Source organism: Dreissena polymorpha, chromosome 6, assembly GCF_020536995.1.
Source record: "Dreissena polymorpha isolate Duluth1 chromosome 6, UMN_Dpol_1.0, whole genome shotgun sequence".
NCBI lineage: Eukaryota > Metazoa > Mollusca > Bivalvia > Myida > Dreissenidae > Dreissena > Dreissena polymorpha.
In genome coordinates this window covers 37094078-37117177 of record NC_068360.1, presented here as the reverse complement: position 1 = coordinate 37117177, position 23100 = coordinate 37094078, and the positions used below count along the sequence as shown (strand labels likewise).

Genomic DNA, 23100 nt, shown 5'->3' with positions numbered 1-23100 from the left:
ATAACAACATGTACATTTATGATTTGTTTATTCAGTTAAAATAAGTTTAATACATTCTCTGTACTAAATGGACAACTTTTTAGCATTATAACAACAAAAATGTGTGAAAAACTGTGTAAACTTGTTACACAGGAGTCTTATTATATTTTAAAAGCAGGTAAATTAAAATCAGCTGTTTAAAACCCAAAACAAATGTTACAGAACAAAAACATAATCCAATGTGAAATCTTTTTTTTTAATGTGGTATATTTTAAGTTCTGCTAATATTATTAAAAAATAAAATTTATTATACAAAATTTACACTGAAATTCCATAGTAACTTAAGATTCAACTTTAGCGTTATAAAATGAACATTATAATACAATGTTGGTTTTTTAGTTGAAGTTTCAGAGTTATACAATCAATGCCATCTTTTAGTAAAAACAAAAGCCAAAAAACATTCTCATCTTTGATTTGCACATGTTAACACACTTGTTTTCTTTGAATACTGGTTTCACACAATTATAAATGTTTATTCTTATCCTGTAATGAAAGTTATACATAATCAATTCAGGAAATATGTGATCAAAAACAAACCTAGAGAATTTAAAAGTATGTCCATTGACTAATGCTGGCAGGTAGAACAAAGATGGCTCAGAAAATAGGTTGAGTGAATAAAATGTACAATTCTTAATCAATAACAATGAAGCTTATGTTAAACTATATTACAAATTAGTCGTGAAGAATACTTGCTGACACGTTTATAAGAAATTCAAATGCAAAAAATTATTATAATTTTTAATATAGAATTTAGCGTATCTACGAGTGTATTTTGTTACTGCTCAATAAAATAAATAATGCAAAATACATTTACAATGTTTAAGTTATCAATTTGCCAATTATCCCTTTAAGTGCTGGAACCGATTTTTTAAAGGCCTTTGCAAACAGTTTGCGTCTCACCAGGATCCAAACTGTTTGCTATTGTGATAGTATTCTTTGAAAAAAATCGAAGAAAATGTTTATTTTAGACATTCAGCAGACAACATTTTAGCAGAAGACAAATTTCCCAGCATGCAAAGGGTTAATCACAGAAGTGAATATTAGCATTAGCCACATAACATTATTTCTGATTTATATAAAAATAATTCCTTCACACAACACTTTGTTACATGAAAACAAAGTATTATCAATTATTTGCAGCTGATGATTTTTAATCAATATTTCTAGAACTGCGCAACAATATTTAATAGAACTCCTACTTTGCTTTGACGGTGAAGGAATCAAACTTACCAAAACTTCTAACATAACATACTTTGGCAGAAGTTAATAAAGCTTAAGTCGAGTCCTGAGATGCAATATTCAATTACACTGTAACTCCAATATAAAGCAGACAACTGTATACATACGGCTTTTCTCATGTACATATATATCCAATTGCTAACCCAGCACAGGTATCAAGAACAAAATGCAACCAAAACAGCGATTAATTTCTTTCAAATTCAAGGTTTGGTACATGGTCCGATTACCAATGAACAAAAGCATATATTTTTCCCAAATATTTTCCTAAAAATTCCCAATTGAAAGTTAAAAAATAAAATCTTTTTAGATCTAAACATTTTGTTTATCTCATATCCAGCTATAAGTTGAACCTTAGAAAATATAATATTGAAAACACTTTTATTCTCAATTTTGAAGTATTTGTTAGCAAAACAACAACACTTATTTCCCAATTTCCCGATAATTCCAGATCAAAAGGGAACCGGCCCCATTCCCCAAATGGTGAACAAAAACACTGCATAAGATGTCAATTATGAATAAGTAAAACTTTTAACAACCCACCCGTGTGTATATTTTTTACAAATTGTCAATGCTTTTGATAACCATTCTTCCAACAAATTACCTGCTATTAAGTAAATCTGATTCCATCACCGCCTTTTCAATAAATGTAATTACACACTAAACTGATAAAAAAACAACCGAAGGACAACACCAGACACAGTTTTGATATATGTACAAAATAATTAAAATATGTAACAATTTTGGTTTAAATGTGAAATAAAAAAACACATAGCACATAAAAATATTACACACAAATCTGTAATAAACATAGTGCACAAGAGGACAAGAGAAAACAGCAAACTGCCATTTATTATTCCAAAATAAATTTACTGAAGTTTGGGTGGGAAGTATACATCAAATGACCTCAATTGAAAAAGCAAGCATTTTTTTATGTTAAAAATTAGCGATAATCTCACAAGAGTCATTCTTAATTGGGTAGTAACTAAGCACTTAAAATAAGGATAATTTTATACAAGTATGATCCTACAATTTGTATGCAGTGAACAGCGACAAATATGGCACAGTAACTACTATATTCCTGAAAATAAAAGACTTATAAAAGTGCAATCATTTTAGTCTGCATATAATGCGCATTAGGTATATTGCTTAACTTTGAAAATGTTGTCAAAAGTAGGATATAAATGTGACAGAACAACAACAAAAACTGTTGAAAATGTGAAAAAAATACACTTTAAATTAAATTGATTTATTTATGGATTTATGTGTGTGAAATACAATACCCAAATTTTCTAGGCCGATGAAAAATATCACTTAAAAAATATAATCTGTATTCCGATTGTTCAATATTACATGGAAATATGTGATAACTTGATATGAAATTACTGCATATTCTGTTTACATAATTAAATGATATGTTTTTTTTAACAGACGATGAGAATAAACTTAAAATATGAATATTTTATGATAGTATAATAAAAGCAGATAATTAAAAGTTATAAGACAACCGCAAACATGAAGATAAATGCATTTAAAATATTAAATAAACCATTGCTAAATTGAGGTACATCATTTTAAAACTTATCCCCAGATAAAGGCTAAAAATTGCAAGTCAATACTGATATTATACTGGTATACGCGAACATGATAAATATGTATGAATTAACTACAAAGTCAAGAAAGCAACATATAATAAGTTCAGTTGATGGTTTATGCTTTCAATCATACATAAGAGTATTAAGAGTATTAAGTTTAAACAAGACTTGTTCTGGGAAAACATGGCTTTATGCATGTGCTTAAAGTGCAATCTCAGATAAGTGTGAGCTTAGTGGTAAGGTTGCCATTTGTGTTAAACATTTTTCAATACACTGTATATATGTATGCTTTTCTTGAAAACTTCTAATAGTAAATTCCAATAATAATACATTCCTCTAAGATTAATAATTTTTTTATTAAAATAAAGACATTTTCAGACTGGATGTATTCACCACAAACAATTGATATTTGTGCAAATTTTTAAAAAGCAAGTTATTTCAAATTCTGCAATCAGAATTGTAATCATAATTCTGATTAATGTCTATCACATCATTCACACATGCTTTAAGCAAACAAACATGAACTCATCCATACATACATTAAATGATTGATATATACATTAGAGATATAACCAAGGGAGGCCACTATGACAAATACTAAAATAAAATTCAGCGAATTCTCTCCCTTAGACACTTTGTACTTCATTCGGTTTACTGAATATAAGCTGAAATAAAATCACAAAATATATTTTGTATGAAACACTGAATTCCACACAATTGATACCTGTTCTTAGTTGTCAAGCCATGTCCCATAAAAAAATGACACAATAATACAAATATAACGATCACACAACCTAAGAAACCAGAAAAGACTTTGTCTGTAATGTTCATAATAACACAGATATTTTGTGCCCTCCTCGAGCTCTGTACACAACCATACACTCTTGGATGTAAATAAATATAAGCCGTGCTCTGGGACAATGTGCGTAAAGTGCCATTGGCAAACAGCGTAGACCCAGATGAGACGCCGCATAATGCGGCGTCTCATCTGGGTCTACGCTGTTTGCCCTGATAAGCATGTGCTGAAAGGCTAATCAGGGACAATTTCCACTTCGATGGAATCTTTTGTTTAAAAGAAGTCTCTTCTAAACTTTAATCCTTTCTACGCAGAAAGTGACGTCCCTTATTAACATGTGCCCATGCTAATTTGGGGTGACACTTTACGCATATCCATGAAGCACCTTTTTCCAAGTGTGTAGCTCACATGTAATGCAGTTGCCTGTGATCCTTAGTCCATCTACAGTCACTTTCAGTTCATCCATTCATCGTTTGTCTCCAGTATGCAGGATAGCTGTCCTCAATCACAATGTCCACTAATCTGTTATGACAGACATTCACTTCTTAGTACTATCACCTTTCTGCAGTTGCAGTTCGTTAAACATAGCACAAATCCATTCAAAACACATTGTTTAACCAATCGGAAATCCTGCATATGCTGCGAGACCTTTGATGACATACTGAATAACTTGCTCAAGATGAAAAGTTAAATAAAACTGTAACAAAAACTAGCAGTTTATGTAAGTTTTAAGTATTGTACACATAAAACTCCGGTTTAATTATTTCCCTTTATATTAAAATGATTTCTGTACAATATACACAGCCGATGAAAACGTGAAAACTTATCGCAGAAGACATGCTTGAACTATCACAACGAGTCCAGCTGACAGCAGCATGAAAGCACTTGACGATGCAGGCGTAGATGCACCACTGCCCTTGTCCTTCTTCGTATCTTCAGGCTTATTCGTAACATCATACGGGGGCTTTACTGGGCGGTCAGTTCGACCAACAACAGTCGGATTGGGTCTTCCGCTGGGCCGCACCGGTTGGCTTGTCTCTTCATCAGGGTCTTTATCGCCAGACCCTGATCCACTACCCTCGACGATTCTGTCTCCGCTCGATGTGGGTTCTTCAGGGTCCTCGTCTACTCTCGTGGAGTCCTTACCACTTCCCTCTACTACAACTGTTTCCTTTCGTCGATCCCCACTGGCAACGTCTGTCAGGTTTCCACCTGAAGAAGGAATATTGCAAGGTCCCTAGATATGAAATTTCTTTGCAGTGCAAGCTGTTAATTTTAAAATAATAACAAGAGCTGTCAAAGGACAGCGCGCTCGACTATTCGAGTGCTTGACAGTATAACATTAGCCATCATGGGGAAATTGTTCATATTAAATAATTTATTAGACGATCTTTCAAAAATAAAAAAAGGAAAAAAATTTTTTTTATAATTATTTTGTTGTTTTTATTTTGGGGGGGGTAGGGGGGTTGAGAGGGGGGTATAATGTGGGGTGGGGTCATTTATTAGACGATCTTTCAAAAATAATAAAAAGGAAAAAAAAAAATTGGGGGGGGGTGGAGGGGCAGGGATTCTTGGTTGGGGCGTGGAGTTTTGTTTGGGTGGAATCCATTGTGGTATTCAATCAAGTGTTGTTTTGTCAAAGTATTAATAAAATCTGATCATAAATAAAGAAGTTATGGCAATTTAAGCAAAATGTTCAATTATCTCTGTATAAAAGGGGCCATAATTCTGCCAAAATGCTTGATACAGTTGTCTGCTCTTGTTTATAGGTTGGGTCATGTTGGTAAACAAGTATGCAAAATATGAAAGCAATATGTCAAGGGACAATGAAAATAATTGGGGTAGTACGAAAACTTTAACATTTGCACGCTAACGGAAATGCTGGGTTGAGTAGGATAGCTCCACTATATATATTTCATATATAATAGTCGAGCTAAAAATGAGCCTCGCTTAATGCATGTGCTTATAGTGGGAGATTTGCCTGTGAAGTTTGCACAGGTTAACCCTTAAAGCGCTGGAGCCGAATTTTAAAGGCCTTTGCAAACAGTTTGGATCCAGATGAGACGCCACAGAACGTGGCGTCTCATCAGGATCCAAACTGTTTGCTATTCTGATAGTATTCTTTGAAAAAAATTGAAGAAAATGCTAATTTTAGAAATTCAGCAGACGACATTTTAGCAGAAGACAAATTACCCAGCATGCAAAGGGTTAATCAGTGATGACAGTTTCCATTTTCATTTTATTTTCACTAAAAGGAAGCCTCTTCTGAGCAAACATCCAGTTTAGGCAGAAAGTGTCATCCCAGATAAGCTGGGGGTTAAAGAAAGACAAGATAATATTTTATTGATAACATTTTTCCATATACACAGTGAGCAAAGGGGCATGTGCTGAAAGAAGGCCAATAACTATGTAGTTAATCAATATGACACAAGTTTACATCCTAGCAATATCGCTAACTACACATACTTAAATGTAAAAACAATTTCCACTTTGCTAACCTAAATTTCACTTATGACATTTGTCATTGACATCTTCTTAATGGGCAACTAAAGATGTATTGCATATTATACATCTTTTTTATCTCTAATTACATAACATTATTATGTTGGTTTTCGTATTATATATATATAAGTGTTTGCAGTCTTGAAATAAAATGTGTTTGGGAACAAAAACACAAACAAACTCCACATACCTTGTATCTGTGTAGTTGGGGTCCACTCGACGTCAATGCCGTTGTAGGCATGGTGCAGCTTGGTAGTGATCAGCTTGAGGTTGTAGATCTGCACGGACACGATACCATTGTCCTCCTGGACATCCACTGTCACCTCGGGGTTATTGGCCTGGTAGATACGCCCGTCCTTCTGTACCATGTGAACGTACCTGCAGCGAAGAGAGAATGTACATACCTAATTTATATCCAATCCCCACACAAGTTATATGGCCAGGCTGGGAAATAAATGTTTGATTCTTGGATTTGTAATCAGGCATTGAGCCAACCAGGAGTAAAATGTGTGAAATACTTTCTTATGAATATCAGCCTGTCTCTATGAAAACAAGACTTAAAGCATAAGCGTAGTGTCAACCCAAATAAGCCTGCGCAGTCTGCAGAGGCTAATCAGGGACAACAAGAGTTAACTGAAAATTTTGCTAAGTAGAGACCTCCTCAAAGGTATAATACTATACAAGCGGAATGCACAGGCTAATTTTGGATGGCACTTCACGCACATGCATTGTACCCAGCTTACCTATAACATGGCTTATATGACATCCAGGATCAATACCTACAGTTTCAACATCCAACCTCAGACACCAATTCCTACTCGTTTTTTCCTTCCAAGGGAGTTTCAATACCTAACCGTTTACTCACAGTATGCTAAAAATGACCTGCCAGATCAAACTGTGCAGTTCCAACAGCATACTCCAGCTGGAAATCTCCCCTATATATGTGCAGAATGGTTTTTATGTCATATGAGGACAGTGAAGGTCCGTACCAGGCTGCTTAAATAGCTATAAAGTCATACAAGTTTTTTATTTCTAATCACCGGACATTATGCCGGCTCATCCGAGAGTATGATTGCAAATCTGAAACTACAATGCTGAGCTATTTGGGTATGTCCTAATGCCCATTTACGACGGACGCAGCTCATATGGCCATTGTATTCTGCATTTCAAGAAAGTCCCTTCATACCTTTATCAGACTGTATGCTGAAAGGCTGATCCAGGACGAAAGTCTACGCACATTTGTTCATCACTCCCAGGTGATGACTACACTACAGTATGAAAATCACAAGTGCTATATTAACTCGGCGACACTGCACTATGGAAGCCAGGAGTGCTGTATTACCTTGGCTACACACCACTATGGAAAACCACAAGTGTGATATTACCTCGACTACACTACACAATGGACACCATGGCTACACTACACTATGTAAGCCACTAGTGCTGTCTCACCTGGATCTGTCCTTCCCGTTCCAGCAGTCGTCATCCTGTCCCTGGGTCGCCGCCACCTCCCCGTTACAGATCAGGTACGGCAGTTGGATCCAGAAGTTCTTGGCTTGCTCCGTCTGAAACATCAGAATAAGATAAATGTGACTAGATGAACTGATGTTTATCCTATCCTGTATTCATTATTGTCCATGTTATACAGCCATATCCAACCATATTCCATTAGAATGTTTTTAAATTCTTGTGAACAAGTTTTAAGCATTTTTATTGGATGTATTCTTCAATTTACCAATAACAAAAGAATGCAAGTAACTTGCTCTGAGAAAACAAGGCTTGATGCATGTATGTACAGTGTCATCCCAGGTTAGCCTGTGCAGTCAACACAGACCAACCAGGAACAACACTTTCCCCTCTTATGGAAGTTTTTGTATAAAGGAAGTCTCATATAAACCAAAATCCAGTCTAGGCGGAAAGTGTCGTCCCCAATTAGCCTGTGTGGTCTGCACAGGCAAGTCTGGGAAGACACTTTACACTCCTGCATTAAGCCAAGCTTTAATAGAGCACGGCTCAGTTGAACTGTTAATTACGTCATACATGCCATAATTTTTCAGACCAATTCCGGGACATTGAGTTAAATTGTCCGGGACTTTTGCCGATTTTCCGGGACATGTATAAAATGTAGCAATATTTATAGACATATGCATTTTGATACGTTTTTTTTTGTTTCGCATCGTTAATTGCAATAGTTCGAAAGCCTATCCGAAATACACTTGATCTATTAACGTCAAATTAAACATTACTACTTCCGTTACTAGATACAAGCCACGTGTTTTCAGTGTAAGCGTTCTTAACATAGATGGGGACGTCACTGCGTTATTGTTATTAAGACTGGTGTGTAACGCGTAGTTGTTGATACGCCTTTATTCACTCAGCAATGTTGGACTTCAGATGTGTGAACAACTATCCTTTGCCCTTGCGCAGCGGGAAATAATGACGTAGTAGATTAAAGTTAATTAACAACCACATTAAACAATGCCGCCTTTTCGGTTTGACCGCGAACGTGAGACAATCGAAATGATAACAGGACCCCTGTTAATTGATCGATTTTGACACGTAGCGTAGTCTGCCTATTCGGGTAGGCATTGTCATGGAGACGCTGCAGATATACACAGATTCGAGGTGCAGTTAAGCCTAAGAAAAGGTACATGTATATATGGATTTTGTAAATTCCGGGACATTTGACAGATTTCCGGGACAGCGGGACAAGTTCTTCATTTCCGGGACTGTCCCGGACAATCCGGGACGTATGGCATGTATGATTATGTCCTGCTGTGTTCATTGTTTTCAATGGTATACAGCCAAGACCATCATTTGTAACTTTTTTACATGTTTTTGATTGTAAAATTACTTCATTTTAAGAACGTTACAAGCACTTTCTTTGGATACAAATCCTTAAATTGACCAATGACAGAAGTAACAAAGACAAAATATTTTCATATTATGACACAAAAAAAGACAACAAATGTGTATATTATAAAAGGCATGACAGCATTTATAAGAAAATTGCATCAACCCTGTCTGATACATGTACATCATTATAATGATGATTATTAATGAGCACAACTTTTTCTTTATTAAGCGATCACGAGTCCAAGGATTCCTTACTTGTTTCGTTCTGCCTCAAATGAATTTAATATTCATGGCATTTTAACAGCTAACCAGACAAGACACATCGAACATGATAACATATAAGCAAAACATACTTTTCAACATGTTGGTTATCAACTGAATGTGTTCTTAATAGACATGCAGGTTGAAACATGTTATTAATCAAAATCTGTTTTATATGCAATGCCAAGGTGTAACTAGAAATCGTAAAGTGCAAACACAGTTTTCCATCAGAAAAATTCCCCATCTTTACAACACATAAGATAATAACATACATCAAACATGTGATTTTTGTTGAAATTGGTTTTTATTGAGCCCTATAGGTAGGGATAAAGTCTAAGGATTAAGGGAAAAATATCACAACAAATTTGGGTAACAGAAACAACAACATCCAACTCAGTATTTTTTGTTCAAAATCAGGGCCGTTTTTGTTTTATTTGTCTTTTTTTAGATCCCAACATTTAGTTAATCTCCAACTCTACATGTTACACCTTAGTAAATATAAAACTTAAAACACTTTCATTCTCAATTTTGAAGCATTTATAAGCAAAACATTAATTTCCCAATTTTTGTCAAAATGCAGCGAATTTTCCCAATCCAATGGGACATGGCCCCATTTCAAAAATGGTGAAAAACCAAACACTGCAGGTGAAAATTAAACTGTAAGTAAACATTTCTGCACCAGTTGCATATGGGAAACAAGAGATTGCCAAGCAATATTGTCCCCTACCGTTGAAACTCCACCATTGTCAGATTTTTATAATCTTTATTTGTTGCCATAGCAACCGAAATTCTTGATGTAGGAACAAAATGAAATGACGTGCATAATCTCCATATTGCCATCTATCCATGTTTCAAGTTTCATAAAAAAATATGAACAACTTTTAAAGTTATCGCATGATCCAGAAAAGTGTGATAGACAGACAGACAGACTGACTGACTGACTGACTGACTGACTGACTGACTGACTGACTGACTGACTGACTGACTGACTGACTGACTGACTGACTGACTGACTGACTGACAGACGGATAGCAAACCATAAGCCCCCTCCGGTTTCACCAATAGGGGACAATATACCCTTAACCAATAGTTCAGATTATTACTTTATCCCATATGTATAAAATGCATAAAATTCCATTGTATGTTTTCACTATCACATATTGTTATTGTAACATTTACACATGCATATAAATGTTGGCCTTTTTGCATGTATGTATTTGGCGATAAATAAACTTTCTGTTCATTGCATTTCATACACTTTCCTACTCAAAAACAAAGTGATAATGGCAATATGCAACCAGCATTAACCAGAACAGCCTGCGAGAAACTCGCAGTCTTTTCAAGTTTTATGCTGTTTGTTTCTCATCAGTATGGCAGGATTGGAAACTACGACTTTAAAACTTGAGTCTAGTAAGAAAGTCTTTAATTTGATTTTGTAAGGGACTACAACTGCATCAAAGCGCATAATTATCTAAGTGGTAAAGGTTTTGAGTCCATGAAACCTTCACAAACATAACTGAATCTGTACTGCCATGCCTTGAAAAGACAGAGCCATCATACAACCTACCTTGTCTTTAATGTCCTGCACCAGTCTATCCAGGTTGGTTCCCCCCGCTGTTGCTGGTTTTTCATTGGATGTCTCGTGCCGCCGGTTCCCAAAGTTCATGAAGTCCGCGCCGCTGTAATAGTCCGTTCCGGATTCTCCACTTTGACGCTTGAAGCGCGAACTACTGTCCGAGGGATTTCTTCTAGGTGTGCCACAGCCTTTGAATATCTGGAAAATGGAGGGACAAACATGTAAACAGTTTAAATATAATACAACAGTAATAGTCTCAAAAGTTGTTTCAAACATTATAATAAACTTGACATTTGATTAGCACCCTATCAGTGGAATTCGTTTTAAAGGTAGAGTCAAAAGCCAGAGACTTCTTGGAACACTTTTTATCCATTTCATGGCCTTTTAATGTTCAACTATTTTAGGAGAGACTATGTAGAAGTGAGATCACTCTCTAACAAGCATATCCATAACATATTTGGGACTCCAAAATAATTATGAAGAGCCAATATTGAGATCTCATACACGATATGCAAAGAAATTAATGGCATTACAAGTCTATGCAATTGCTTTTTTTAACATTTTGAACCCAAAGGATACCTAATATGTTTATTATAAGCCTGTATATCTGAGCTCTTAAATATCTTCCTGGTAATGCCAAGTTCATTTGAAAACAACGTAATGTACCATGAATTTTGTATGACCTCTTACTGTATAATCAAAGTGAATCACAGCCAACAACCATGAAGACATTGAAATGCAAGGCAATATCTCAACTGAAAAAACTCTGAAAGTGTACAATTGACACTAATTCCCAGTTCAAGCAGTTCTATGCATCCTGAATCCCCATAACTCACATCCAGATTGTCTCTCAGAGGTGGAAATTTCCATTAAGAGAAACAATATGGAGATCAATTATCCTTTTTTTACAAGACCAGTGTTTGAAAGACATGCAAGATGACTTGAAATGACAACCTTTCAGGCGACTCTGACTATATATTATACTAGAAACCCCTCATGAGAAAAACACTGTGATTTAATAGTATTCTTCAAATTAAATCTCTTCGAGCGCTTAAGTATCACTGACCTCAATGATGGTTGCTGACATGTTGGAAAACCTGCAGCACTTTGAAACAAGTTGATGATAGGTAGTGAAAACTTGAGACATTCATAAACAAGAGATGTGTTTGTAAGAAACACAATGCCCCCTACTGCGCCGCTTTGAAGCCATATATTTAACCTTTGACCTTGAAGAATGACCTTGACTTCTCACCACTCAAAATGTGCATCTCCATGAGATACACATGCATGCCAAATATCAAGTTGCTAGCTTCAATATTGCAAAAGTTATGGGCAATGTTAAAGTTTTCGGACTGACTGACAGACGGACTGACGGACAGTTCAACTGCTTTATGCCACTCTACCCGGGGGGCATAAAAATGAGATACACACTTGCATAATTCTCAGACAGTTGTTCCTTTTTTCTAAATTATAATGCATTTTTTCTCTACAAACACAATACCTTTAATGTTATGTGAAATCTATTCCATGAAATCATAAAAACTTTATCTAACCATGCAAACAACTTTCAATGCATAAAATGACCATTAACACTGAGTCATCATTATCAACTTGACCCCTTGACTCTTGTAAGGCCATCAAATTAGCAGTCTCAAGTTGCTATGCCAACCAACCTGGATTTATCAAATCCTTTCCTGGCAATATTAATCTGCAGAAAGGATAAGGTCAAACAACACTAATTCCTTTCCCCTCACTATAAACCTCTAATAATGGCTTTTACTGGTCATCATTATAATTTCTCCATCATTAGGATAAATTGCAGTGTCCAGCAATAATTTGTGCTATTATTGGAGGTCTTCTGGCCATAAAACAATGAAGGCATTAAGTCATTAACAAACCAGTAAAATCTGGTAGACTTAACTGAAAGCAATGATTTTAAAACAGGAGGAAAAGCATTTTATTACTCACAAATAAGCCAATCTTGCAACAAACAATATATTGCAGAATAAAGTCAAGGAAAATCCGAAAATGCAAATTAAAATGTCTTGTAAAAATAGTTTAAACAAAAGAAAACTGTAGTTTGACTGCGATCTAAATAGTAAGAAACAAGAACTTCAAACATGAAAGCTTATTATGTTAGCTAGACTATTGCAAATTCAGCACAAACCAGTATGTTATGTTAAAAGTAAACAGCTATATTCTAAATTGTTCAATTTAGGAAGACAACATTTCTGAGCAGGAGTTGATATAATTCAACAATAACCTTGTAACACTCACAAGTATTTCTCTAAATATTCCAGACCGTTGGAGAAATATACTTTTTGTACCACATTGTTAACAGAATTGATTTTATTGACAATGTGCCATGAAAGATGGACAATTGTAGGGAGGACAAGATTGCTACATTGTCAATGCATCTGAATACAATCAAAAGATTTCAGACCTCAGCCAGACAATCAGAACTGGATGATGCACAAAGTGTGTGTGCAGTCTGCACCGGCTAACTGGATGATGCACAAAGTGTGTGTGCAGTCTGCACCGGCTAACTGGATGATGCACAAAGTGTGTGTGCAGTCTGCACAGGCTAATCAGGGTCGATTCATTTTGCTTTTATGGAGTTTTCCATTTAAAGAAAGTCTCTTCAACACGAAATTTAAGTCAAGAACGATGTTTAGCCTATGTGGACTGAATTGTGTTACACTATAACTAGCAATGGTGCCACATTTTAAACCTCCTGAATTGTTCACAATTGTAAAACATGCAGAAATTTTAGTTTTTCTAGAACATGTGTGATAAACAACTAATATACCAATAAAATGCTTCTGATTTGCTCCAAGAAACTATTAAATCAAGAAAACTATCTTAAACCAAAACCAGTTACATGTATTTCATTTTATCAAACAACCAACATTTGTTCCATTTGTTTTAAGTTCTAACATATCTAATGTAGAGTGCTATATAATTTGAAAGCCATTAATGATTAGAATCAATTTCCATGCCGCAGGGGAAAATGCATTGCTAATGCTGCTTGAAGCATAATTTTAAACATTGGAATAGTTTTCAAGGCATCACTTGGGGAAAGATAAATCTAATATCTTATAAGTGAATATGGATGAGTATTATATGCACATGTAATGATGTTGTTTTCCCCCTCTTTGTTTCCCCTGATCACATACCCTTATGGCTTTGTTGAATCTGCATAATTAAGGAAAAATGTTCCTGAAAATATTTATTTGAATGTAATATTGCATATTACTCATGATTTCAGTTTTGTTGCTCCTGATATTTCAGCTCAGGATTGTGCTTGCACTAATTCAGGGAGCTTTCACTAACCAGTGAAAAATATTAGACTTTATCTTGGAATAAAGGGTTAAATGCATGTGCGAAAAGTGTTTTCCAAGATTAATGAGGGAGGACACTTTCCGCTTTTTTGTATTTTGGGGGTAAATAAACTCTTTTCATAGCCAACATTCAATTTAGGGTGAAAGTGGAGTATAAAGTGTGGTCCCTGATTAGCCTGTGATGACTGCACAGGCTTATCTGGACAACACTTAACCACATGCATAAAGGCCACTTTTCCAAGAGGGAAGTTCAGGTTATTTAAAAATTTCAGAAATGCTGGTGCTGATAATCCAAAACTAGGCATATGCGTTCTTGAGTTATCATCCGAAAATCATTTTACTATTTCGGGTCACTGTGACCTTGACCTTTGACCTAGTGACCTGAACATCAATAGGGGTCATCTGCGAGTCATGAGCAATCTACCTATAAAGTTTCATGATCCTAGGCATATGCGTTCTTGAATTATCATCCGAAAATCATTTTACTATTTCGGGTCACCGTGAACTTGACCTTTGACCTAGTGACCTCAAAATCAATAGGGGTCATCTGCGAGTCATGATCAATCTACCCATGAAGTTTCATGATCCTAGGAGTATGCGTTCTTGAGTTATCATCCCGAAACCATTTTACTATTTCGGGTCACCGTGACCTTGACCTTTGACCTTGTGACCTCAAAATCAATAGGGGTCATCTGCAAGTCATGATCAATGTACCTATGAAGTTTCATGATCCTAGGCCCAAGCGTTCTTGAGTTATCGTCTGACAACCACCTGGTGGACGGACGGACCAACCGACCTACCGACCGACCGACCGACATGAGCAAAGCAATTTACCCCCTCTTCTTCAAAGGCGGGCATAAAAAGAAGGTGTATGAAATGTGTTGATGTGTGACCCCTAAGCAAAACACAACTTTCTGATTCTCAAATTATGCACATTTCTTGCCCCTCTACAACTACATTCTTGGTAACTGATTAACTGTGAGATAAACATAATTGAAATGACATGTGCTGCCAATAACACTGCAGTTTCGCTCTACAGCAAACTTAAATGGGTTTAGGAGCAGAGAAAATTGCAAAACAAATTACCACAGAAGATTCTTGAAAATACATTAAATCCAAATTCTTCAAGTTCATTTTTGTGGCAAGGGCTGAGGAATTTGCAGTAACAGTCTTTCAGCAAAAATCTATTTTTTTTATATTTTTTGTTTTTTTGCTGAGGGATTGGGTGTTGTGAGAATAAGTTTATAATGAGCCATGCTCTGAGATAATGGGTGTTAATGCATGAGTGTAAAGTGTTGTCCCAGATTAGCAGACATACATTATAACACTACAGAGATATCATGTACATTATAACACTACAGATATTATCGCATACATTACAACACTATAGAGATATCATGTACCTTATAACACTTCAGAGATATCACATACATTAGAACACAACAGAGATATCACATACATTACAACACTATAGAGATATCATATCCATTATAACACTACAGAGATATCATGTTCATTATTACACTACAGAGATATCATGTTCATTATAATACTACAGAGATATCATGTACATAATGACACTATTACATACATTACAACACGACAGAGATATCAAATACATTACAACACTACAGAGATATCACATACATTACAACACTACAGAGATATCACATACATTATAACACTACAGATATTATCATATACATTACAACACTTTAGAGATATCATGTACATTATTACACTACAGAGATATCATGTTCATTATAACACTACAGAGATATCATGTTCATTATAATACTACAGAGATATCATGTACATAATGACACTACATAGATACCATGTACATAATGACACTATTACATACATTACAACACTACAGAAATATCACATACATTACAACACTACAGAGATATCACATACATAATGACACTACATAGATATCATGTACATAATGACACTACAGAGATATCACATACATAATGACATTACATAGATATCATGTACATAATGACACTACAGAGATATCATGTACATAATGACACTACATAGATATCATGTACATAATGACACAACAGAGATATCATGTACATAATGACACTACATAGATATCATGTACATAATGACACTACAGAGATATCATGTACATAATGACACAACAGAGATATCATGTACATAATTACACTACATAGATATCATGTACATAATGACACTACAGAGATATCACGTACATAATGACACAACATAGATATCATGTACATAATGATACTACAGAGATATCACGTACATTATGACACTACATAGATATCATGTACATAATGACAATACAGAGATATCACGTACATAATGACACTACATAGATATCATGTACATAATGACACTACAGAGATATCATGTACATAATTACACTACATAGATATCATGTACATAATGACACTACAGAGATATCACGTACATAATGACACTACAGAGATATCACGTACATTATCACTGACTGTGGCCCCATGCTCCTGGAAGTTCATGATTGCCTCCGAGATCTTCACGTCGATAGGGTCCACGACCGTCTCGATGTTGAACGGACCCTCCAGTCTCTGGGCTACCAGCTTCAGGGCCTCTGTCAACAGATAATCATTTTTGACTGTATGAGACCACAAAACCTTGCGTGACTTTAAAGCGGACACCGTAGCTCTCGACTTGAGTCGAGATATATAGCCTGGGGACATACCAGATCAGTACAAGCCCCAGATATACCTGACTGCACAATTGATTAACCCTTTCCCCAATAAGAAGCAAAGTGAAAAAGGCTTTTGCAAACAACATAAAACCAGAACAGTCTGCGAGTAACTCACAGTCTGTTCAGGTTTTATGCTGTTTGCTGCTCATCAGTGTATAAGGTTTGGAAATGAAGCCTTAACAACTTGAATCTAGTAAGAAAGGTCTGAAATTTAATATAACTTTCTATGGGACTACAAATGGTGAGACAAGAAAACCTTGCATCACTTAACCCTTTGAGTGCTGGAACCGAATTTCGAAGGCCTTTGCAAACAGTTTGGATCCAGATGAGACGCCACAGAACGTGGCGTCTCATCAGGATCCAAACTGTTTGCTATTCTGAAAGTATTCTTTGAAAAAAAATCAAAGAAAATGCTAATTTTAGAAATTCAGCAGAAGACATTTTAGCAGACGATAAATTTCCCAGCATGCAAATGGTTAATAGCTAATGCACAGGCTTGTATGGAGCTGAGCTGGCTTTATATAACATAATACCCATTTTCGCACATTTTTAGTTATTTTCTTCCTCATTGGGAAAGTGACATTTTTCGGTACTTTATTAAGAAGGAAACAAATTGCTGGCCCAATACAATTAACTATCTGATGAACATATTCATGGTCATTTGTTTCAGTACAAACAATTACTTCAGAATTTGTTAACAATTTTCTCCATACTTAAATGACTCAATTATAACCATCAAGTAGTTAAAGTATCCATTGTTTTACACAAGTATATGGGTTTTTTTCCAATTGAGTCATACCACTTTGTTGAATATATCCTGGCCAGAAGTGTTCCACTAATTCTAAACAAGGACATGTCATTGTCTTGACAAGTGAACAATTCACACTCAGCTTTCCATTGTTTAAGTTATACATTGCAAATTACATTGCTAAAATACCAGATATAAATCTCATGCCTGTTTATGAATGACTGAATACAAATTATGACAAGCCTCATTATAACAATGTAGGCATCTTGTCCGCATAAATTTGGTAGCTAAGTTCAAGGTTGGACGAGCTAAATTTTGTAAATACTCGACCAACCATGCAGTGCCTTTTCCGGGTTTGAAAATATGAGTCGTGTTTTGAGAAAACTGGGTATAATGCATGTGCGAAAAGTGTCGTCCCAGATTAGCCTGTGCATTCCACACAGGCTAATCAGAGACGACACTTTCCACTTTTATGACATTCCTTTTCTTAGCAAAAATCCTATTTAGGCGGAAAGTGTCATCCCTGATTAGCCTGTGCAGACTGCACAGGCTAATCTGGGACGACACTATACACACATGCAATATTCCCAGTTTTCTCAGAACATGACTCGTATTAATCCAGCACCAAAGTTCATTAAGCAATCTAGGTTTATCATTGAAACTAAATACATCAGAAAGGTTTGTGTTCTTTGATCATTGCAAGTGGCAGGTTTTGTAGTGTTTTAACCTACCTACCATTCTTGTTTTAAAAACTAGCGATCTAGCAATGTTTTGGAGTGTTTATGTTTGACACAATAATTACAGCAACTACAAATTGGACAAACAGAAAGCTTACATGACAACAAGTAAATAATGCTTTGTTTCATTTTATTTTCTTTTAAAGTAAATATACGGAGGCAATATTTTACAGACCACCTATCATATATATCATATGCCTCCAAAGGGATCAAATGAACCAAAAGAATAATTAAGAACCCAAGTGTACTATTTACCACAAAGACCTAATTACCAATAAGCTGTTTATAGTTTCTATGGGCTATTCTGCCTCATTTAATGCAATGAATCTGAGCTGGTAACTGGAGAAATTCTCCATACAATGACACAAGAAGATGGCTTACAGTTGAATGTAACCTGAACACAGACTGGACCTAGGCCCAGACTGACTGGTATACAGCTTGGCTCACCCCCCATGCAGTGTTGATTTCCAGTAAATTATATGCATCAAAAACTCAAGTCATCACTTCACTCACAATTTTTCCTCTCTTATGATCTGTTTTGTTTATTTGGATTGTATCAACCAAAGTGTATCAGTACATAAAATGATATAAAGGCAGTCAGCAAACCTGCTGAAACTTTTTACAAGTCAATCTAATTGGTAATAGAAAGTACTCTGTTCAAATACTTAGTCCAGTCCATGACAACTGTCCTGTCTGAGGTAAGTGGGAAATGGCCCAAGAAAGATTGCACGATGTTATTAACCTGAATCCAGTTTTGGAAGTGAACACAGTTGACTACTGCCATTCCAACTGAACTATAGCAAGCTAAATTTAAGAAGAAACTGTACACACTTATTTAACCCATTTATGCCTTAAGCATCTAGAAACAAGATATGAGTTTGTCAGAAACACTATGTCCCCTTTTGCGCCGCTTTGAAGCTATATATTTTACATTTGACCTTGAAGGATGACCTTGACCTTTCAACACTCAAAATGTGCAGCTCCATGAGATACACATGCATGCCAAATATCAAGTTGCTATCTTCAATATTGCAAAAGTTATTGCAAAATGATAAAGTTTGACCAAACAAACCTACCAACCAACCAACCAACAAACCAACAGACTGGGCAAAAACAATATGTCCCCCACTATAGTGGTGGGGGACATAAAAAGGCCTTGGCAAACAGCGTAGACCCTGATGAGACGCCGCATAATGCAGCGTCTCATCACGGTCTGCGCTGTTTGCTTAAAGGAATTTCTGTAAGAAATATTCTAAATATACAAAAATGTGATCCAATTCAGAAGGATGGGAGAGTCAACTAGGCATAAATGGGTTAATAAACTGAATTGGAATTGACTAAATCATATAACCCCAACACATCATCCTTCAAAATAATTTACAGTAAAACAGGCCACCAGTCTTATGGCTGATTCAACTCGGGGTGTAGGGTACATTTCAATTATCAGTTCAAATCTTTTTAAACACTTGGTCCGAAATGATTCCAATTCAGGTGTATGCTCACAAAAGCGGATCATCAGATATGAGGGGTACAACATGAACACATGTCTTCATTCTTTTGTTCCGATATTGGATTTAATTCACGAAGAAAAATGGATGCTTTGTTGTCACATTGCTCTAAGTTGAAGATCCGCAAGATTATGCTTTTAATATTGGGTGGCCATTGGTTAAGTCGCAGATGATTATCGACAATGACAATAGGGTAGATATACAAATTATGCTTGTTATGTCAAATTTGAAATGTTCTTTACAAATGCACAGACAGGTCATTATATGCTGAGTTCAGAAGTATCAATATTAGCTATCTCCTAAAAAAACTATGACATAAGCAATTTCTAAAGTGTTGAGTTATTTTTTCCTAGCATTGAGTAATCACATCCATTTGCAATGATTTCTATGCCTGTTATTTAAAATATTTTTATGAGGATCCTCATTTTTCTGATTTAAATAAAGGACATTTGAAACTTAATCATTAATTCTAATGAAAGGTTTTTGTGTTTATGGAAAGGTCTTGTCCATATACACATACATACCAAATATGAAGGTTGCATCTGAAGCGACATAGAAGTTATGAGAACTTTTGGAAACTTAAACGCAAAAGTGTGACGGACAGATGGAATGGAAGGACGGACAGACAGTGCGATCACTATATGCCCACCTTCGGGGGCATTATTATATAACGTGTACGTGAAGTGAAACTATTTATTGTTTACACTTTAGACAAAAATAAAGTTTAGAGCTTGTGTTTAAGTTTAGGAAACAAAAAACTGAGACCAAAGTTGGAAAAACAAGAGATGTGTTTGTCAGAAACACAAGCCCCCTACTGCGCCACTTTAATACATGTTTTTTTTACCTTTGACCTTGAAGGATGACCTTGACCGTTCACCACTCAAAATGTGCAGCTCCATGAGATACACATGCCTGCCAAATATCAAGTTGCTATGTGAAGGGACATAGAAGTTATGAGCATTTTTCTAAACCTTAACGCAAAGTGTGACGGAAGGACAGACGGACAGTCCGATCACTATATGCCCTCCTTAGGGGGGCATAAAAATGACAGGGATAAATTTAGCAATATATTATAGAGGGTTAATGTTAATGACCGTAACATTGTAAATATTCCGCTATGGTAACTACCTGTCCAGGGGTGCCACTGACAAAGATTTCCTAACCCTTCAAAACTGTCAACTTCTGTTTAATGAATGGCAAATTCATATCAATTAAATGCGGCTTTTTAACATTGGTGAGCGATTAGGTTTCTTTACACAGGGGTACCATTACCATACCTGAAACCTGAGATCGCCATATTAATCCTTTTAAATTGCATATACCTGATAAGTTGTCCTGAATTTAAATCGGGACACAAAAGTAGCAGTTTTTTGTGATGTTTACGCTCACATAGATTTAACAACACTTTTGATAGTTAATGTGTTCTCGACAAGTTGTGATTGTTGCTATTTTCCCCTCACCTATTTTACTCCCCCCACCCCAAAAACTAATTTGCATTACTGTCAAGTGTCCACGTGAAGTGGAAAATTGCTGAACAAGCTTTTAGTAAGTAATATTTTGCTGTTTGAAAGCAAGAATGAAAGAAGACATAAGTGTTGTAACTTTATACCGGCCATAAAAGTACGAGTGTCATTAATTATGGTCATGTTAAAAGTATAGGATAAAGCAGTATAGGATAAAGCAGTATAGGATAAAGCAGTATAGGATAAAGCAGTATTATTTAAGATTTTTTTCCAAGATTAATGGAAGAAACTAGATCTTTATCGTTATATAACTAAAATAATGCGTGCAAGTATAAAATTCATTCACCTTTATAATATAATACTTACTTTATGTATTTTAATTTACAAAAATGGAAACCTTTTTTGTACCTACATATTTAAGAGGAATTTATAAGAGAATTTTACAGGTCACAGACAATAATTGTTCTTGTAGATTTAATGTCTAAGAAATAATAACCAATCTGGATATTTTCAGGCCATTCAAGATAGGCTTCCTTTGCAATGACATCTCATTAATAATACTTCTGGAGACAATCAAACTCTGAACTGTGTTCTCAGAGAGAGAGAGGGATTGTTTCTTGTAAACTTTCTGCTCTTATGGAATTTTTCATTTAAAGGAAGTCTCTTCTTAAACAAAAACCAGGCTATGGGAAAGTCTTGTCCCTGGTTAGACTGTACCGATTGCACATGCATTAACCCTCTCCCCCTTAAGAAGCAAAGGGAAAATGGCTTTTGCAACCAGCATAAAACCAGAACAGCCTGTGAGTAACTCGCAGTCTGTTCAGCTTTAATGCTGTTTGCTACTCATCAGTATCTAAGGATTGGAAATGGAAGCCCTAACCACTTGAATCTAGTAAGAAGGGTCTTAGATAACATACAATTTTTCAAGTGTCTACAAATGCATACAAATACGTATGTAAGTGGTACAGGGTTCAAGGAAGTCTCTTCTTACAGAAAATCCAGGCTATACGGTAAGTCTTGTCCCTGATTACACTGTACAGATTGCACATGCATTAAGCCTCCTTTTTTTGGATCATAGCGCAAATATGAGCAGCGTTCTGAAAAAACTGGGCTTAATGCATGTGCGTAAAGTGTCGTCCCAGATTAGCCTGTGCAGTGTGCACAGGCTTATCAGGGACGACACTTTTCGCCTTAATGGTATTTTTAGTTTCAATGAAGTCCCTCCTTACCGATCATCAAGTTCAGGGGGAAAGTGTCGTCCCAGATTAGCCTGTGCAGAGTGCAAAGGCTAATCTGGGATGACACTTCAAGCACATGCATTAAGCCCAGTTTTCTCAGAACAAGGCAAATATGATTGCTAGAAGAATGCCAGGCCTGTTTGCGGAATCTGAACAGCACTTAAACATGTACCAAACTGCAAACACTTAATTACCAACCATTTCTGAAAGTTACAGACCCTTCTCAGGCAATTGTTCACCAGGTAAATTAAACCAGAAGCTAAAAAGCAAATTGCTCACTTCCTGGTTACTATGCCAACCCATACAGGTAGAGAGGCAGTTGTGGTGTTTGGAAAACCAGAGTCAAGGCAAGCCAGGGGATCCAATGGAGAAAATAATCAATCTGATCTAGGAAACCAATGTGTGTCTATGGTAAGGGATGGGAAATCAGGAATAAATTGTCAATAAAAACATCCAAGAAAGAAAAAAAAAAC

The 23100-nt window shown here is 35.8% G+C and overlaps 1 protein-coding gene across 1 annotated transcript in view; it reads right to left on the bottom strand.

The window, feature by feature from the left end:
* Positions 1-11: 11 nt before the first annotated feature.
* Positions 12-23100, bottom strand: part of LOC127833663 (glypican-6-like) — a 102599-nt gene continuing 79510 nt past the window's right edge. The window contains exons 5-9 of the mRNA XM_052359063.1: positions 16683-16813; positions 10853-11059; positions 7621-7733; positions 6359-6546; positions 12-4878 (exon numbers count right to left, since the gene is read on the bottom strand). Coding sequence (XP_052215023.1) covers positions 4490-4878; positions 6359-6546; positions 7621-7733; positions 10853-11059; positions 16683-16813 — 1028 coding nt within the window. The 3' untranslated portion in view covers positions 12-4489. The remainder of the gene's footprint in view (positions 4879-6358; positions 6547-7620; positions 7734-10852; positions 11060-16682; positions 16814-23100) is intronic.